This window comes from Aethalodelphis obliquidens, unplaced genomic scaffold (assembly GCF_003676395.1).
Source record: "Aethalodelphis obliquidens isolate GAN/ISIS:26980383/991018 unplaced genomic scaffold, ASM367639v1 scaffold61, whole genome shotgun sequence".
In the NCBI taxonomy this organism is placed as follows: domain Eukaryota; kingdom Metazoa; phylum Chordata; class Mammalia; order Artiodactyla; family Delphinidae; genus Aethalodelphis; species Aethalodelphis obliquidens.
Genome location: NW_020838005.1, coordinates 1,285,268 through 1,301,464, shown reverse-complemented (window position 1 = coordinate 1,301,464; position 16,197 = coordinate 1,285,268). Strand labels below are relative to the sequence as shown.

The 16,197-nt window shown below is 36.2% G+C and overlaps 1 protein-coding gene across 1 annotated transcript in view; it reads right to left on the bottom strand.

Annotated features, from left to right (window-relative positions):
* Window positions 1–16,197, bottom strand: part of ADAM7 (ADAM metallopeptidase domain 7) — a 173,251-nt gene that overhangs the window by 146,721 nt on the left and 10,333 nt on the right. The window contains 9 exon segments of the mRNA XM_027087951.1: window positions 261–429; window positions 1,272–1,404; window positions 2,902–2,993; window positions 5,032–5,201; window positions 7,977–8,045; window positions 11,617–11,670; window positions 12,958–13,150; window positions 14,188–14,264; window positions 15,605–15,722. Of these exon segments, the coding sequence (XP_026943752.1) occupies window positions 261–429; window positions 1,272–1,404; window positions 2,902–2,993; window positions 5,032–5,201; window positions 7,977–8,045; window positions 11,617–11,670; window positions 12,958–13,150; window positions 14,188–14,264; window positions 15,605–15,722 (1,075 nt within the window).

Sequence of the window (16,197 nt, the reverse complement as noted above, 5' to 3'; positions counted from 1 at the left end):
CTCAGTAGTTGTGGCTCACGGGCCTAGTTGCTCCGCGGCATGTGGGATCTTCCCAGACCAGGGATCGAACCCGTGTCCCCTGCATTAGCAGGCAGATTCTCAACCACTGCGCCACCAGGGAAGCCCTCCATTTTTTTTTTTAAAGCACAGTTTTTAAAGCTTTACAAGAATTACCATGGTTGATTAATGGCTACATCCCTGTCTAGATTCTAGCTGAGGTTACACTTTGTAAATGTAAAGGCAACATCATTTGCAAATACCTGAACAGGGCCACAATCACACTCTTCTCCATCGTCCAACCTCTTGTTTCCACAATATGGATAATCACTTAACTTATCAGAAAATGGAATATTGAACATGCACGTTGGCTTGTAATCCTTGAGATATTGCTGGGTTTTGCTGCATTTACTGAATTTTAGTGCAGGAATGCTAGAGATAGGATGAGTTAAAAATAAAGATTAATCATATCAATGCATAGTGGTAGAACAGCTATGAAAGTTCTATGAAGAATTTAGAACAAAAAAACATACGTAAATGATAGACTCAAGGTCCATTTACCTTTTTACTCTTGTCTCACTGTTACAGCAGAGTAGTAGCTGGGCTCTTTATTATAAAAAATGTCTTATTGAAACACAGCCAACACATACTATTTTAGTGAAAATACTCAGACTATATATCCTCCAGAATATCCTTCCTGAAGCCCATGGTTCCGACCAATTGTGCCTGCTGCTCCCATGTCACTTTTTATTTGCCCCACTTGAAATAATCTATATATTTGCCTACCATCCATGCAAGAATACAAGCTTCTCAATACAGGGACTGACTCATGTTCAAAGTTTTTAAAAATAAGCACTAGTTAACACAGTGCCTGGCGCAAAGTAGTTCTCTATAAACATTTTCTGAAACAAACTATTAATATATAGTACGCTCTTACACATCTTAGGAATGTGATATATTTCTTTTTAAGCTGAAACTTGCCTCCCTTCCATCTTCCTTTTGTTTTGACTCCTTTGTTATTATTATTGATACAATGATTGGATACAGATGGACTTTTAAAGTCTTGGATACGTTTGAGTGGGATGTTATGGTCCCCCCAAAATATTACTAATTATGTAGATAATGATGTAAAATTAGATATCAGTTACTGAGTTCTTACCCAGGAGATATCAGGAAAATTCCAGATAATAACCATATGTCCCTACAATATTGAGTTTTACTCAAAGCCACTCCCCCAATATTGAAATATATTCTCTATGTTGTTTAAGCCTCACCTTCCATCACTATCCATCACGCATTTTCCCAAAGTACAGGTACATGGGTAATCATCATGCCGCATCCCAAGGTCATGCCCCAACTGATGTGCCATTCTGCTTGCAATGGCATTTAGGTCACAGGTCAAAGATCCTGATGCCAAAAAAGATGTGCATTAGAAAGTTCTGTAAGATAGTACACTACAGTACATAAAGCTTTGAACTAGTGGTTGAGAGCTGGTTTCTAGCTTCCGGTTAACTAGTATTTTATCTAAGAGGTCGTGGACTTAGTTATCTTCCGTTCTTGCACCTTAGTTTTTTCAGTTATATAATGAGGTTGGACAAGTAACCTTTTGGATGTCTCTAACACTAACACTTTGAAATTTTTTTTTTTTTGGTGCAGTCATTGTTGGTTTTATATAGACTCATTTTTACAAATAGCTCAAATTTATTAATTAAAATCCTACACAATAAAATAAACATTATTGATTGTCTTCTATTATTAGATATTCAAAGGGAGTAAAAATAAAAATATGTGAGTTTTGGGTTTCCAATTTATAGTCTCACATTAGGCGATAATGTTATACAATCATGAAGAGGCAGTTACCACTATGAAAAAAGTCAGAAGATCAGTAATGTAAAATCCAACACAGAGTTGATAGTTATCTCTGTTCTTAGTTCTATTTCATGTTTTAATCTCTATATTAATGAAAAAAATTAAATTTCCAAAGAGGGGTGGGATATCAGGTTACTGTAAAAGTAAAACACCCCTAATTTGGTGATTTCATCTTACTCATATGACATTTAAAATGTGTCCTGGATGGGTTATACTGTCACAGTTGGAGTGGACAGCCTATATTAGATTAATTTGACTCTATTATGCAAAATTTTGTTTCTAAAATACCATGGGCAAAGGCGTAATCATAAAAAGAACCATAGGAATAATAAATCAGGTAGCCATTTTAATAAGTACTGGCTTTTAAGTTCAAGGTCTTACAAGACTTGCTTAAGCATAACAACAATTAGGCAGAGACACTATAGGAAATCAACCCAAACCTTGATATCTTTTTTTTTTTTAAACAAATTTTGTAATGTATTTTCATAGTCTTTGTGCATATCCTTTTTTTTTTTTTTCCTTTCAAACCTTGATATCTTAAAGAATGTCTTAGTGTTATTTGGGCAGCATTTACTAGAAGTGTAGTGACTTGGGAAAGGATCAGGTAAACAAGGGGAGTCAGCAGTATGTAGGTTTTAGGCTTTTTGAAAGTGAATGGTAAAGCCATCTAGGTATGATATTTTCCACATAAGAACAATTATCCTTACTTGCTAAACCAGCCATCAAGTTTTATGTACATCACGTGTCCTTATAAGTAACTATATTTAATATGCAAAAGAGATTTCCTAATCTTTGTAGGTTAATTTGTGTATGACATTCATATAAACTCGGAAAACACTGGTTTATCTTCATTATTTATCTATAGTTTTTAATAAAACATTTCCCATTTAATAACGGAAACATGACAGTTTCATCGTGACATTTTGGTGGGAATGTATGACAGGATGCATACATGGTCCCTTTCAATAGGACACAGAAGATTACAGAAATCTAAGGTAAGCATTTTGATTAAGTAATACAACATAAATAAAACACAGCCCACCTTAACGACACTGGAGGAATAATAGGGCAGGCATATACCCCCTGAATAGGAAGTTCCTTGTGCATGTGCTTAGAGTCACTTTCCACTATGAACGTGATATAAATAAACTCGTAGTTCAGTTAACACAAACACTGAAGTGCAGTGAACCCCCCCAATGCTAGTGCCTTGGCACTGGAGTTCTGGAATTGAGGATGACCTTGGTTGATATGAAGCTCATTTTAAACCTGTGGTATTTTAGAGGCATTGAGAAAGTCAATGTAGTCTTGAGTTGAAATCATAAAAGAGTACTTTCCCCCCAAAAATAATAATAAGGTCAGAGTCCATTTGACTTGACTTTAGTTTGCCCTACACTCAACTTTGGATAACACCACTTAAAAAACCAAAAAAGTTTAAAGTGTTCAGAGGGTAAAATGCAACATAGTGAATGGACTCAACACCACGATTAATTTGCCGTGGTGGAAAATTAAAACAAAAAAATTAATCAACCGTAGAAACTCATAGAGGATTTGATAAGTATAATCAAACATTTAAAACACTTGTCATGTGAAAACAGGTCTATTCCTGGGTTATCTAAAAAGACAGATGTACATGTGTATATTAAAGGGAGCCAAATTTCATATGCTTTCAAGAAGAATATTTAGAGTTGGACCACTTTAAAAAGAACTATCATAGGCTGAAGGGCCGTACGTAGAGTATAATAGAGACGGTTCAAATACAAGAAAGCTAGTCAGGCTAGATGACCCCTTTCAGTGTTTAACTTTTCTGATCAAGGAGATATGCTGTATTTCTTTCTTCACTACTGATATGTTTCTGCCCCTACATTTTAAAGTCATTTAGTAGCACTCCCCCAAATCTCTATTTGTAGACATACTATTGGTGGTGAAGCTACTGCTCAGAGTAAGAGACACACATGGAAGTAAAAGATTGTCTACTTATACCAAGTTAATTTTCCTAGGCTAATTTATTAAGTATTTTAAGACATACATCCAAGGAATAGGCAAATAGAGCTAATCTTGCCTGCTGTGAAGGTCATGATAATATTTTACTGTATCTCCATAATTTTGGGGCACAGTAGTACGTGAATATCTGAACCCAACCACTACTCCCCTGGAGATATGTGTTGTGGACCATCCTGGATATGAAAATCAGAAATGATATTTGGAGGTCTGGTTCACTCATCAGTCTGCCAAAGGGCTGAACCTGACCTCTGACTATGGGCATTGGAAGCTTCACAGTTCTGAGTTCAGACTGAAAGTTAACATTTAGATAACGATAGAAAGCATATTTGCAGGCTATGTTTGTAGACTTTAGGAGAAATACTGGTAATATAGGTAGATGAAATAGTTAAAGTGGATACCACTCTTATATAGTAGCTTTAAGGACATCAAAAGAGATGCTAAAAGACTCCACTGCTTCAAATTTGTTCTTCCCTAATTTAACATTCCTTATGATGACAGGACTATGTGAAACACAAAGTTGATGTCAGATCAGTTCCACCATAATTTATCATTTTCCTATAGGCTGAATAGTGTACTAGGTATTTTGAATGACAAAGTGGTAAAAATAGCCCCCCTTTTAAGGAATTAATGACCTAGTATTACAGAAAAATCCAACCCTTTACTTAGGAACATTAAAGCTGTGGCAGGTTTAATTTATCAGATTAATAATCTGTTATCTTAAGTATAGATGCTCTTGAAGAGCTGGTCTGGATGCGCACACTCTGTTGAGGGAAAATGTCCAGAAAATGAAGTGCTTTCTCAGAAAGGTGGGTTTCGGTGCAGTGTTGAAATGGGATGGCATGGAAGGCTGAAGAGAGTTCAAATTGGATGCTGATAAGTAAAGTAAATGGATTCTAAGGGTGCTTTGCTTACCTAATGACATTTTCAACTCTGCCCAGCAACATGAATATTTCAGGGTTTTCATTTCTGATATTAATCATTATTAGGAAGAAAGGTTATTTACAAGCTCACCTGGAAATGTTCTGTATAGCTACACATAACATTTTTGTTCCTGTGGCTTTTATCCAAAAATCAGCTGCTTTAAAAAGTATTTTGGTTTATTTGTTTTGTTTTCTTTTTTAATAATCCACCTAAGATGTGCAGGAAAATAGAGCAGCGACATACCTGAGTAACATAACATGATCAAAATTCTTCCTCTTTTAAAGGATTATTTCTTGCCAAGCCGAAAAACGTAATAAGGTCGTTTCTATTTTAGAATCTATACCTATTTTGTCTCCATTCGTCCATATTTCAAGGCCAACTAATGTCACTTGAATGTCCAAGGTTTTATAAATCTGTTCAAAGGAGAAATAATTTTTCACAATGTCAAGTTGCAGAAGGATCCTTTATCATGGCTATATTCCTTTACATTAAAAAAAGTAATTTTAATGTGAGAAGTACATAAGCAAAAGTTTAGACCTCATTTTACAAACAGTTGTATTGAAGCAGAATGTAGAGTTGAATCGTCCAGATACTGGGTGAATTGCCGTGTCCAACAAAGAAACTTGACCAAAAACACCTGATTCTCCTTGAACTATTATAATCCTTACATACACTGGGCTCAGGATATGTCTAAAATAAATAATTTACTAAAGCTCTGAGATTATACCTGACCTGAAAATATGAATTTATGAACAGTGGCACATAATGGAATGAATGTTCTTTATTCATCTCTCTACTTAGGTCATGAGTTTGTTCTGTAGCAGATTAGAAAGTTGATATTGTTTTCAAAAACCCATAGCTTAGCTTTCATGTTTGTTCCCCATGTTTGATTTTTGGAACTACTTTGTTGTGTAAGAAATCTTATTGGGGATTGCTCAAAGCCTCAAAACAGACAGAAATAGTTGTAGCCCAAGGATTCTCACCCCTACTCCCATCTGCTTTTGTAAACACCTAGTTGATAGGTACTTTGATGCCACGACAAAAGAGTTTAAGAGTTTAAGTCATTTCATAACCGTGAGAACTATGGTTCTCATAAACTTTTTTTTTTTTTAACATCTTTATTGGGGTATAATTGCTTTACAATGGTGTGTTAGTTTCTGCTTTATAACAAAGTGAATCAGTTATACATATACATATGTTCCCATATCTCTTCCCTCTTGCGTCTCCCTCCCTCCCACCCTCCCTATCCCACCCCTCCAGGCTGTCACAAAGCACCAAGCCGACCTTTAGTTAAATCATGATCTCAAACCTAACTAGATGTCCATTCCTTTTGGCTCTGATCGTATTGTGGAATAAACCTTATGAATTAGGTCCCACCAAGCAAGATAATTTTTTTAACCTTTGAATTCTCTACATTCGTGGGTGGGCTTTAGGTCCATAAAACTGGATTCAAGTGCAAATGGGAACAATATTTGTTATTCTATGGATGTATTCTCTTCTAGTGAAAAAATATCCTATAAAATAAAGCCATATTTTATCTACAGAATGCTTGGATGGGTTTGGATATACATATTTGGAAGGTTGTTGAGAAAGAACTTTGGAATTTCTGAGACAAAAGAGGTGAAGACATGAAAGTAAAGTGAGAAAGGATGCAGTGAAATAATGAGTGTGGAGGATAAAGGGCCAGTAAGAAGAGATATGACGGGAAGAGTCAAGGACTTTTAGACTGTGCTACTTTAAATTGTTTGTGGTATGAGCCCCCAGTCTGAACTGAAAATCTTTAGTAAAAGTTCAGCAATGTGCAACAATCTTGGAGATGGGACCCCAAGGAGAGAGTTAGAGTCTTATATTTGGGTCAGTGTTAGAGGAGTAATAAAGACAATTGCAAGATACAAGAAACAGGAGAAGCAGCACTTGAGATCACCCCCAGAGCAAAGCCAGTACTGGGTGTGGGAGCTCCCCACTATGCCCAGGAAAGGGATTCATTTATATCCAAGGCTAATGGTAGCTCTCAGCCCCTCCAGTCCTGTTTGGGAAATTGAGAGTACCCTGAAGCAATTCCTCCGCCTCCTGCCCATGCTAGGGGGCTGAGACAGCCTCGCGCACTGTGGAGACTGTTTTCCAGCCCCATCTGACCCGAAGGGCTGGTGAGAACACCTGAAAGATATGCATCCCAGCGGTGCTCAAGCTGAGAGAAGGGCAGACAGAGCCAGTAGTCTGCAAGCAAAGCCAGTACTCCTATTCAGCTGGGAAACTTGGGGTCAGCTTGAGTTAAGGCAGCAAACAAAGAGCTTTACCAGTTTCAGGGCTGCTTCTCCTGCTGTGCCCAAGCAGGGAATTTAATTTGCAGCCCTGCTCATTGCTGAATATAGACTTCAGCCTGTCTGACCAGGGACCCTCACTGTGAGACGCTACATAGCCCATTCAACTGCGGAACTTGAACAGAGTTCAGCCCGTGGCTTCCCCCATCTGCGGAGCAAAACTGGTGGCCTCATCTACCCTGGGAATTCAGTGCACTCAGGTCTGATTCAGGCCCCAAACATCCTAGTGAAAAACTAGAAAAAGATCAAATGTCCTTCAGCTGGTGAATGCAAAAACCACTGATCTAAAGGAGCGATTTCTTACAGTGTCTTTCTTTGGGGCCTCTTTATCCTGGTAATGGAGCTGGTCGGAAGGAGTCAGCTTTAAAAAGATGTGTATAATTCACAGTCTTGCTTCTTTGACAGGATACTAGTTCATTTCATGTTAGACGAATTAATCATTTTAGTGAATTTTACAGAAATATTTCCCCTGATTTCTCTGTCTAAACATGGGCAATAAATTATAGCTTGAAAGACTTTTTGCTATGCAGAGGTCATGGAAGAGTGATTTAAAATAGTGGATTTGATCTACTCATGATGGGTATTCAAATCTTTGGACATTGCTTTATAAATTTTGTGATAGTGACCAATATTTGAAACTTATGTAAATATTAAGTGTCATTTACTTAGAAAACCAAAAACTTAGAGCTATGATGCATTTGTTGCTGTGATTTTTTTTTCAATGGAATTTTGCTGGACTACTTGGTGAACTGTTATGTTTTGGGCTGTCTTAATATCAGTATTACTACAAAAATCCAGCAGAGATCTATCCTAAAAGTTTCTTTCCATTTGTGTTTTTGGCTTGATTCAGACTGTATCAAATCTTACCATGTTGACAAAATTGACCATTCCCCAAACTCGATTCCTCAGTTTGTTAGGGTGATTATTCTTGCGATACTGGAAATATAGACATCAAATCAATACTCATTAATCATAGGAGTTGAATAAAAATTCAACATCATGAGATATTTCGAAGAAAAAAATTCATTGGCTTTCCTTCCAGAGGGCTAAAATATCTGGGCAACTTATGCAGAAATAACATGTTTTATATAAAGTAACTAGATATAGCAGTTTCAAAAGTCATGCTTCACCTTGGCACTACTTTAAGGTTTTCTTTATGACTCTGTTCCCTCTTCACATTAAATATATTACATTACGTTGATTTATTAAACCAACTGATAAGTGTGCTTTAGAGTCCATATTCATAACAAAACTTACTAAAGCTCCACAGCAACCATTATATTGCAAAAAACAACTTTGTCCGCACTCCTGTATCCATGGTGGCTACAAACTAAGGAGCATGTAATCAAGGACCTGGAGCCAGGGATAGGATGGAGAGGGACAAGAAATTGTGGTTTCCCCTCCTTTCTCTCCAGGAAAAGGCTAAGAAGACAAAGCAGTTTCCTGCTCCAGCTAATTTTCTATGTTGTTCTCTTCTTACAAATGGATTCCCTATTTGTACTTGTTCTCAACATTATCAGTTTAGACCTAATAAAATACACTTAATAATAACATAAGGTGGGCTTCCCTGGTGGCGCAGTTGTTGAGAGTCTGCCTGCCGATGCAGGGGACACGAGTTCGTGCCCCGGTCTGGGAAGATCCCGCATGCGGTGGAGAGGCTGGGCCTGTGAGCCATGGCCGCTGAGCCTGCGCGTCCGGAGCCTGCGCGTCCGGAGCCTGTGCTTCGCAACCGGAGAGGCCCGCGTACCGCAAAAAAAAAAAAAATAAATAACATAAGGTATCCCATAGAGATACATGCAAGTGGTCAAGCTTCTTTTATAATAATAATTTAAAAAATGCCTTTTCTGAATGCTGCAATTATCCTATAGTTAACATTCCATTGCTCGCCTGTTATCTTAAATATCTGAATACCCCCAAAGATATTACATTAGAATCCCTTTAATTTTCATTTCCTACCCACTCCTCAACTTACTACTCATTGATTTAAATGCCACTATTCTACTGAAACTATTCCTGATAGGCCCATAAATGTCCTCTTAATCATCAAATCCATTGCATTACTAGAGTAAACCTTCATTGTTATGCACACTTTTTCTTTTGATATGTGCTGGATTGGGTTTGCAAATATTTTTAGGGTATTTGCAGTCATATTTGTAAGTGAGATTGGCTTATAATTTTACTTTCTTGTCTGGACTTGTTAACAGTATCATCATAGGTTGTTATGGTAATGACCCTTAAGGAATCACTCTTCCGGGTATCTGCACCGATGTGTGGTTCCCTCAACCATTGATTCTAGACTTGGCCATATGACTTTAGTTAATAAGACATTTATAAGTGTCCTATAAGCAGAAGCTTGAAAAGCTCTTGTACATTGAAGCCTGGTCTCTCATGATGTTTTGATGCCCAGCTATAATACCAGAAGAACGGGCTTGTCTACTTGGGACACGTGGGCCAAACCCAACACTATGTACCAGACAAGTGGCTAAGGCCAGGTTACACCATCCAGCCAGCCCAGTGGAAACACCAGATTACTGCAACTGTATAAATGACCCACACTAAGTTTTGGGTAGTTTGTTACACAGCAGTAGATAACTAATATGAACGTTATAATAACTATGAAATGTGTGAAGAATGTTTCCTATTCTTGAAAACAGTGTATAAAAGATGGGGTTTTCTGTTACAATAAATTTTGGTAAAATTTGTCTTTAAACTCATCTGAGCCTAGTTATTTGTCAGTAGATTGTGGACTACTTGTTTAACTTTAAAACTATGTAACATTCTTTTTGGAGTTTCCTATTTCTTCTCAAGTCAGCTTCTTAACATTGTACTACATTCTTCTACTCATAAATTTATTGGCACAAGGTTGTACATATATTTTTTAATGATATACATATAACCTTTCCTATATTTATAGTTATGTTTTTCTTTCATTCCTAATTTTATTTGTACTTCTATTTTTGTCTTAATAAGTATTGTCAGAAGTTCCTCTATTTCATTTATCTTTCCAAGGGACTAGCATTTGACTTTGTTTCTTTTTGTCTTGTGCTTTTTATCAATTTTACTCATTCTTAAAATTATTTTTCCTTCTCTTTTGTGGTTTTATTCTGTGTTTATGTTCTAACTTTTCCAGTTAGACTCTTAATTCATTAAATTTCTTTCTTTTTTAATATAAATGTTTGTCTATAAATGTCCTTCTAATTACTGTTATGCCACCTGCATCTAGAAAAATTTATCTCAACTAATGTTTTCTTTTTGCTATTATAAATATTTCATACTTTCAGATTTGACTTGTTTAGTCAATTAATATTTGGCAATGTATTTTTCTTTTAGTTTCCAAATCAATTTTCGTTTTGTAGTCTAGTTTAACAATTTTTTTGTTATACCTTCCAGTTTGGTTGTGGTTAAAAAAAAGCGTGATCTTCTCCATATATATCTTTCCTATCTGTTTTACTTCCTTTGTGGCAAAATGTCAGTTTAATTCTTGAAAATGTTTTGTTTGAACTTGAAATGAATACATATTGTCTTTTTTCTGGTTGCAGTATACATCCATCAATTGATTAGATCAAACCTATATTTATGTGGTTCAAATCTTTTCTATTTTTGTTGAATTTTTTCCCTGCTTAGCCTAAAATTTTCTAATAGAGATGTAAAAAACAACCCTTCTTACCCTGTAACCATGTTTTTTGTTGTTGTTGTATATCTTTTTATACTCTGCTGTAAGATGTATAATCTGAAATATCGTTGGATGATTTGCAGTTCTTGGAGAGCTCATTCTTCTTTTCATTATGTTGGTTGACTCTTCCTCGTGTGATTAGTTTTACCTTGGATTATGATTATAGGGCATTTTTGACGTGGAGTCTAGCAGTTTACCGAATTTCTGATCAGTTTTTTTGTTGAAAGCTTGGCGTGGCATTTCTGTATCTAAAGAAAAGTATGTCATGCTCCACATCAGTGCAGGACACAGGCTTAGGATTTTGTTTTCTCATGCATAGCATTTTCCCTGCCCATTGCTACAGGCAGACAAACAAAACGTTTCCTTTCTCTCTGCAGTTTCACTAGAGAGCTTTTCCAGTTTCCTTTCAGAGATGGGACAGCCCTTTGTGGCTCTGGGCCTTAGGCAATATATTCTGTATACTGTGTGTTGTGTCACCATGCCTTTGAATTTTAGTTACTGTTTCGATGGAGATTCTCTGCCTCATTTTTAGCACTTGGAGATTTTCTGTGTTTTTTTTAGCTCAACTATAGATGGTGAACATATTTTCAATTTTTTGAATTTGTTCATCAGTTCCGTATGTTCATGATGTGGAGGGAGGTTCTATTTTGGCTTAGTCTGCTGTACTGCCAAAGGACATTATCATCTCTTATATATGCCTGTTTGGGGAAGCTAAAAACAGAACATGGAACCTGGAATGGAATTCTGATTGAAATACTACTTTCTCTTTGTTAAAAATCACAACTATAGTTTTATAAGAATGAATGGGGAGCAAATGTTTCTCTGAAAACTTACCATGTTATCATCAGCAACAATGAACAGTTCAATATACTTTTCCTTTTCCATACTCTGGAAATTTATGGAAAATTGAATGAAGTACGGTTAATGTCTCTTATCTTAACATTTTAAGCTAAAATTTTCAAGGTGAGAAATGTTAGTATTATTGGAAGTTGACATGCAGGAGTATATCTAATAATTCTAGAAATGTAGGTAAATAAAACCCACTATATTATTAAAACGTGTGGTTCTATGCATCAGATTCTAGTAAACCTGAAACAACATTCCATATTTTATTACCCTTTTTATTTTTGTTTAGTCTTTCAGGTAAAATAAGGATTATAAACAAAGAATCATGAATCCAGTTTTTAACATTTAGGGTTTTTTTTTAATTTACAAAGTAAATGCTTACTAAGTAAGCTCATGTAAAAGGACCATTTACAGTTGAGAGCAAGACATATAACTGGCCAACAGGAGTGACTGTATTCCTTCTACTCCTCTTCTATCTCCCAGTCTCCCTTTATGGGAGTGTCAATTCCAAGGAAACATATGAAAGTTGTTAATTATAGATCTTTTATTTTATAAAACACAATACCAAGAAATTCTAAGTTTTCAGCTTTCAGTGTCATGCATTGAGGTACATGCATATGCTCTTGAATATAAACCAGAGGCATATTGTTCAAATATTTGACTGTCATTCTTTTCTGAACTAAGTAATCATTTATTTATTGATTTATTCAATCAAAAAACCCCATCTATTAGGCATCTAGTAAGTTTCAGACACAGTCTACACCATGGATATGTGAAGAAAATAAACACTCACACATCTTAAAGGCTAACATGTAGAGGGGATTTAAGTTGATATGAACAAGTATAGAAAAGCCTAAAATATGGAGGACTATCATTGTGCCTTCATTCTACTAGAAATTCCACCTTAACAATTAGAATATTTGGCGTGATGAAAGGGGGATAACCTGGCTTATCATCAACAGCTCCTCCCAAAAAAGTGGCAGGAAAGACAAGGAAAGAAAAGACAATATCTAAGAGAGATTTCAAGATGTAAATTTCATTCTTTCCAACCACTTATAGCCCTAATACTATAAATCTATATGTAGGATTGTAGATATGCCCCTTCTTAGAAACTGATGAGACAAACTGGGATTTGCTGTAGGGAATGAACACTTTCTGTATAGATAACAAAAACAAAAGTTTGACATTTCAGATTTCAAACAATGAAGATTCAGATTCAGGCAGCCTATACACTTCATTAATTGGGCTCATAATCTCTCTCTTGAGATCAGTAAGAAAGTAAGAGGCATTTGACTTGGGATAAAGATAATTTAAAAATAAGGCACTCACTTCCATTTTGGAGTCTTCCATGGATTTAGTATTGTCATTTGGAACAGCTGTCCTGGTAAAATTGAGCTCTGTACAGGAATAATCGGCAGGTTGCTGCATCTGGGGTTTATACTTGAACACCACATGTTCTCCTTCATCTGAATATTTCACTGGTTCAATGAGGTACCTTCGGTCACTCACCCTGAAGAACCCCCTGTGGAAATTGGGAATACAACTGTCTCTTTAAGATCTCTTTCATTTTACTGCTACATTACTTACACAATATTTCTCTGTTCCACTTTATGGAGTTTGCCTTTTCAAGAAAGGGAAACTGCAGAGTCAAGGCCTCATGTAAGCATGTAGCCAGGTATTCTGAGAGACAAAGAGGTGAGATGGCATGTAACCTTTGACTCAATAACTTTTCTAAGAGTCAGCTCATCTGGATTTTCAGAAGTTTAACAGCCCAACCTCTCCTTTGAAGCATAGGTAGAGTAACAATTCCCACCCAGGGTTGAGGACCTCTGGCAAGTGTGAGTTCTTGCAAAAATTTTGTGAATTTTCATGTCCATCATTCATTAATTACAGAGTAAATATATGAAGGTACAGACACTATTATGTGGTAATTGTGTCATTAAAGGGTTTCTCATTCTTTAAAATTCTGGGACCTACTCAAGTAAAATCCTCAAAAATGAAGACACAGGTTTCTTGCTCTTTACTCTTTGCCACCCCACATCTTCTTCCTTTGTCCTTGAGCCCAAGATCTAGAGACAACAATATAGGCTTTACTTCTGACATTTTTTACTTTCCAGAGTCTGGAAACACTGCCTAATTTAGTAAAAAGCTGTGAAGCGTTGTGGTGTGATGCAGTGGGAATTCACAGGCCTACAAATTAGGAGGCCTGGTTTTTGGACAGAGTTCAACCACCAGCAAAATGAATGCTCAGGAGCAAGTCTCTGATGTCAGTATCCTGATCTGTAACATGAGAGGACAGGCTGGATGAGTTCCAGTCACCTTCCAACTCTGAATCCCTTGATCATATACTGAAAAACTTGTCTTGCTTAGGGCTGTGCTTTACATCTTTTTTTCAAAAATGAACATAAACAAGGGGCTGGAGTGGATCCTCATGCTGAAAATATACAGTAGCTTTTTTCCATTAATTTTTCTATTTAAAGGTCTTAAAAAGAAAAGAGAAGTGAATGTCTTTGAAAATTCATAGGAAAACTCATAAAGGTAGAAAGATATGGTGCATACCTCAGACCGTTACATGTGCTGATATTGGCAGCACAATCAAATTCATGTATGATGGATCCTTGGTAAAAACAGTGATCCTAAAATAGATGAAGAGGCTACTGATGTAAGTACATGTATTGATATTATATAAATATTAATACCTACATATTTTACGTTCACAATACATCATTATTTCATTTTCACAAACTACACTTATGTTCATTTCTGCATTCATTCATGCATTCATTCATTGCATTCTTTCATTGGAAAATTTCGAAGCTACTTTAGAAGCCTTTTATTTTAATTGCATGATTACTTTGTGTGAAGCAGTGTATGAATTCTTCTTTCACAAATTTAAGAGTCTATTAGTTGATGCTAACCTCAGAAATGTGACCCTTTTCCTTTGAAATATTACTTTTTTAATCCATCTTAAAATCCTATCAGACTACCCCTCCTGTGCTATTATTATAAATTTCCCCCAGTTGCCTATGAAATAAAGTCAAAATTTTTGATGATCGCAGAAATTAGGTCTCACTCTCCAACCAGGTCCCCTCGTGGCTTTGTCTCCTGCCTCTCTGCTTCGATCAAGTTGGTATCTTTATTACTCCCTACTGGGTGTTCCATCCATGGTGATTCCGCCAAATAATTTCTCTTTCCATCAGTTCCTTATGTTCAGCTCCTGCCTATGTGTGACACTTTCCATGGTCCTGGACCGCAGACTCTCACAGACGAACAACCACTCACTGTATAAAAGAATGTTACCCAGTTTTCTTACTGTTCTATTTTACAAAGATTGTATTATGACTGAGATTTCATAGTTGATAGCTGCCTTAAACAGAGGCAATATGGTTTAAAAGTATACATTTAATAGAAGAGAATAAAGTCATCCTTGGCTAGAAGGCTGCAGTGGGCATGTTCTGTAAAGGGGAATAAATATAAAAATAGAACTCATATCCATTGGAATAATATTCATGATTAATGAACAAGGAGAGGACTCAGTGTTGGTGCATCAGAAGGACAGGGCAAGAGGATTTGACTCCCGTAAGGGTCAGTTAGATGGAGGTTTTAAACTTGTTTCATGTCTTGAAGTTTTATCCTTTAGCTTAATTACTATTCCATCATGGTACCTTATACTTCTCTGGTGTCCTGCTTTACCCTTCCTCCAGACTTAACCCCATTTTGGGTACATAGAAGTCAGTGTGGTAAAGGAAAATACATTAGCAGTCATTGATTTGCTTGTTAGGCAGTGATCAATCTCCTTTAGAGGTCAGAATGTCATAGTTTCTGTTCTAGAATCATTCAGTGATGGTAGTCAATGCAGGAGTAATTTCTGATGTAACACTTTCTGAAGCTGCTTGTAAAGCTAGGATGGGATTTAAAAATCATACGAGGAAACAATAGTTTCAGAGAAGAGACATAGGAAGGTCCCATAAGATACCATGATCTGAGGATGCTTGGTGATCTGCTCTCCTTTTGTGGAGTAGTATGTCTCACTGTAATCTGAGGCTAGGAACTGCCTGGAGAAGAGGGCAGAGAGGTAGTGAGATTCACTTATTCTAAAAAGTTAGCAGATAAAACCTATTATGTGAGAGTGAAGGCTCTAGGCTGCTTTCACTTCTCAGCAAGATCCTCTTATGCTAAAAGCAAATAAGCAAAATCAATCCCAGTCACATGAAAAGCCTTTCTACCTAGATTTCATGGTTTGATAAAGATGGTAAAAGATTCTGGCAGTTTTAACAAGGCATCATTTTGAGAAGAACCTAGAGAAAATATTATCTAAGTAAAAATCTTCTTGCCTTAAGCGCCAAAATTAATGCAAAAAATTGTGATGTATATGTATCATATGTATAAATGTATATACTATATATGTTTTATCTAAATATACAGCTGTTGGGTTAATATGTATTAAGATATATGTATCATATGTACATAGATATGGATTTAACATGATTGCAAAGTTTTTACATTTTACGTGAAATTATACAATATTAACTGTAAATATTGTAACCTCTAAAACAAAAGCTTTAAACT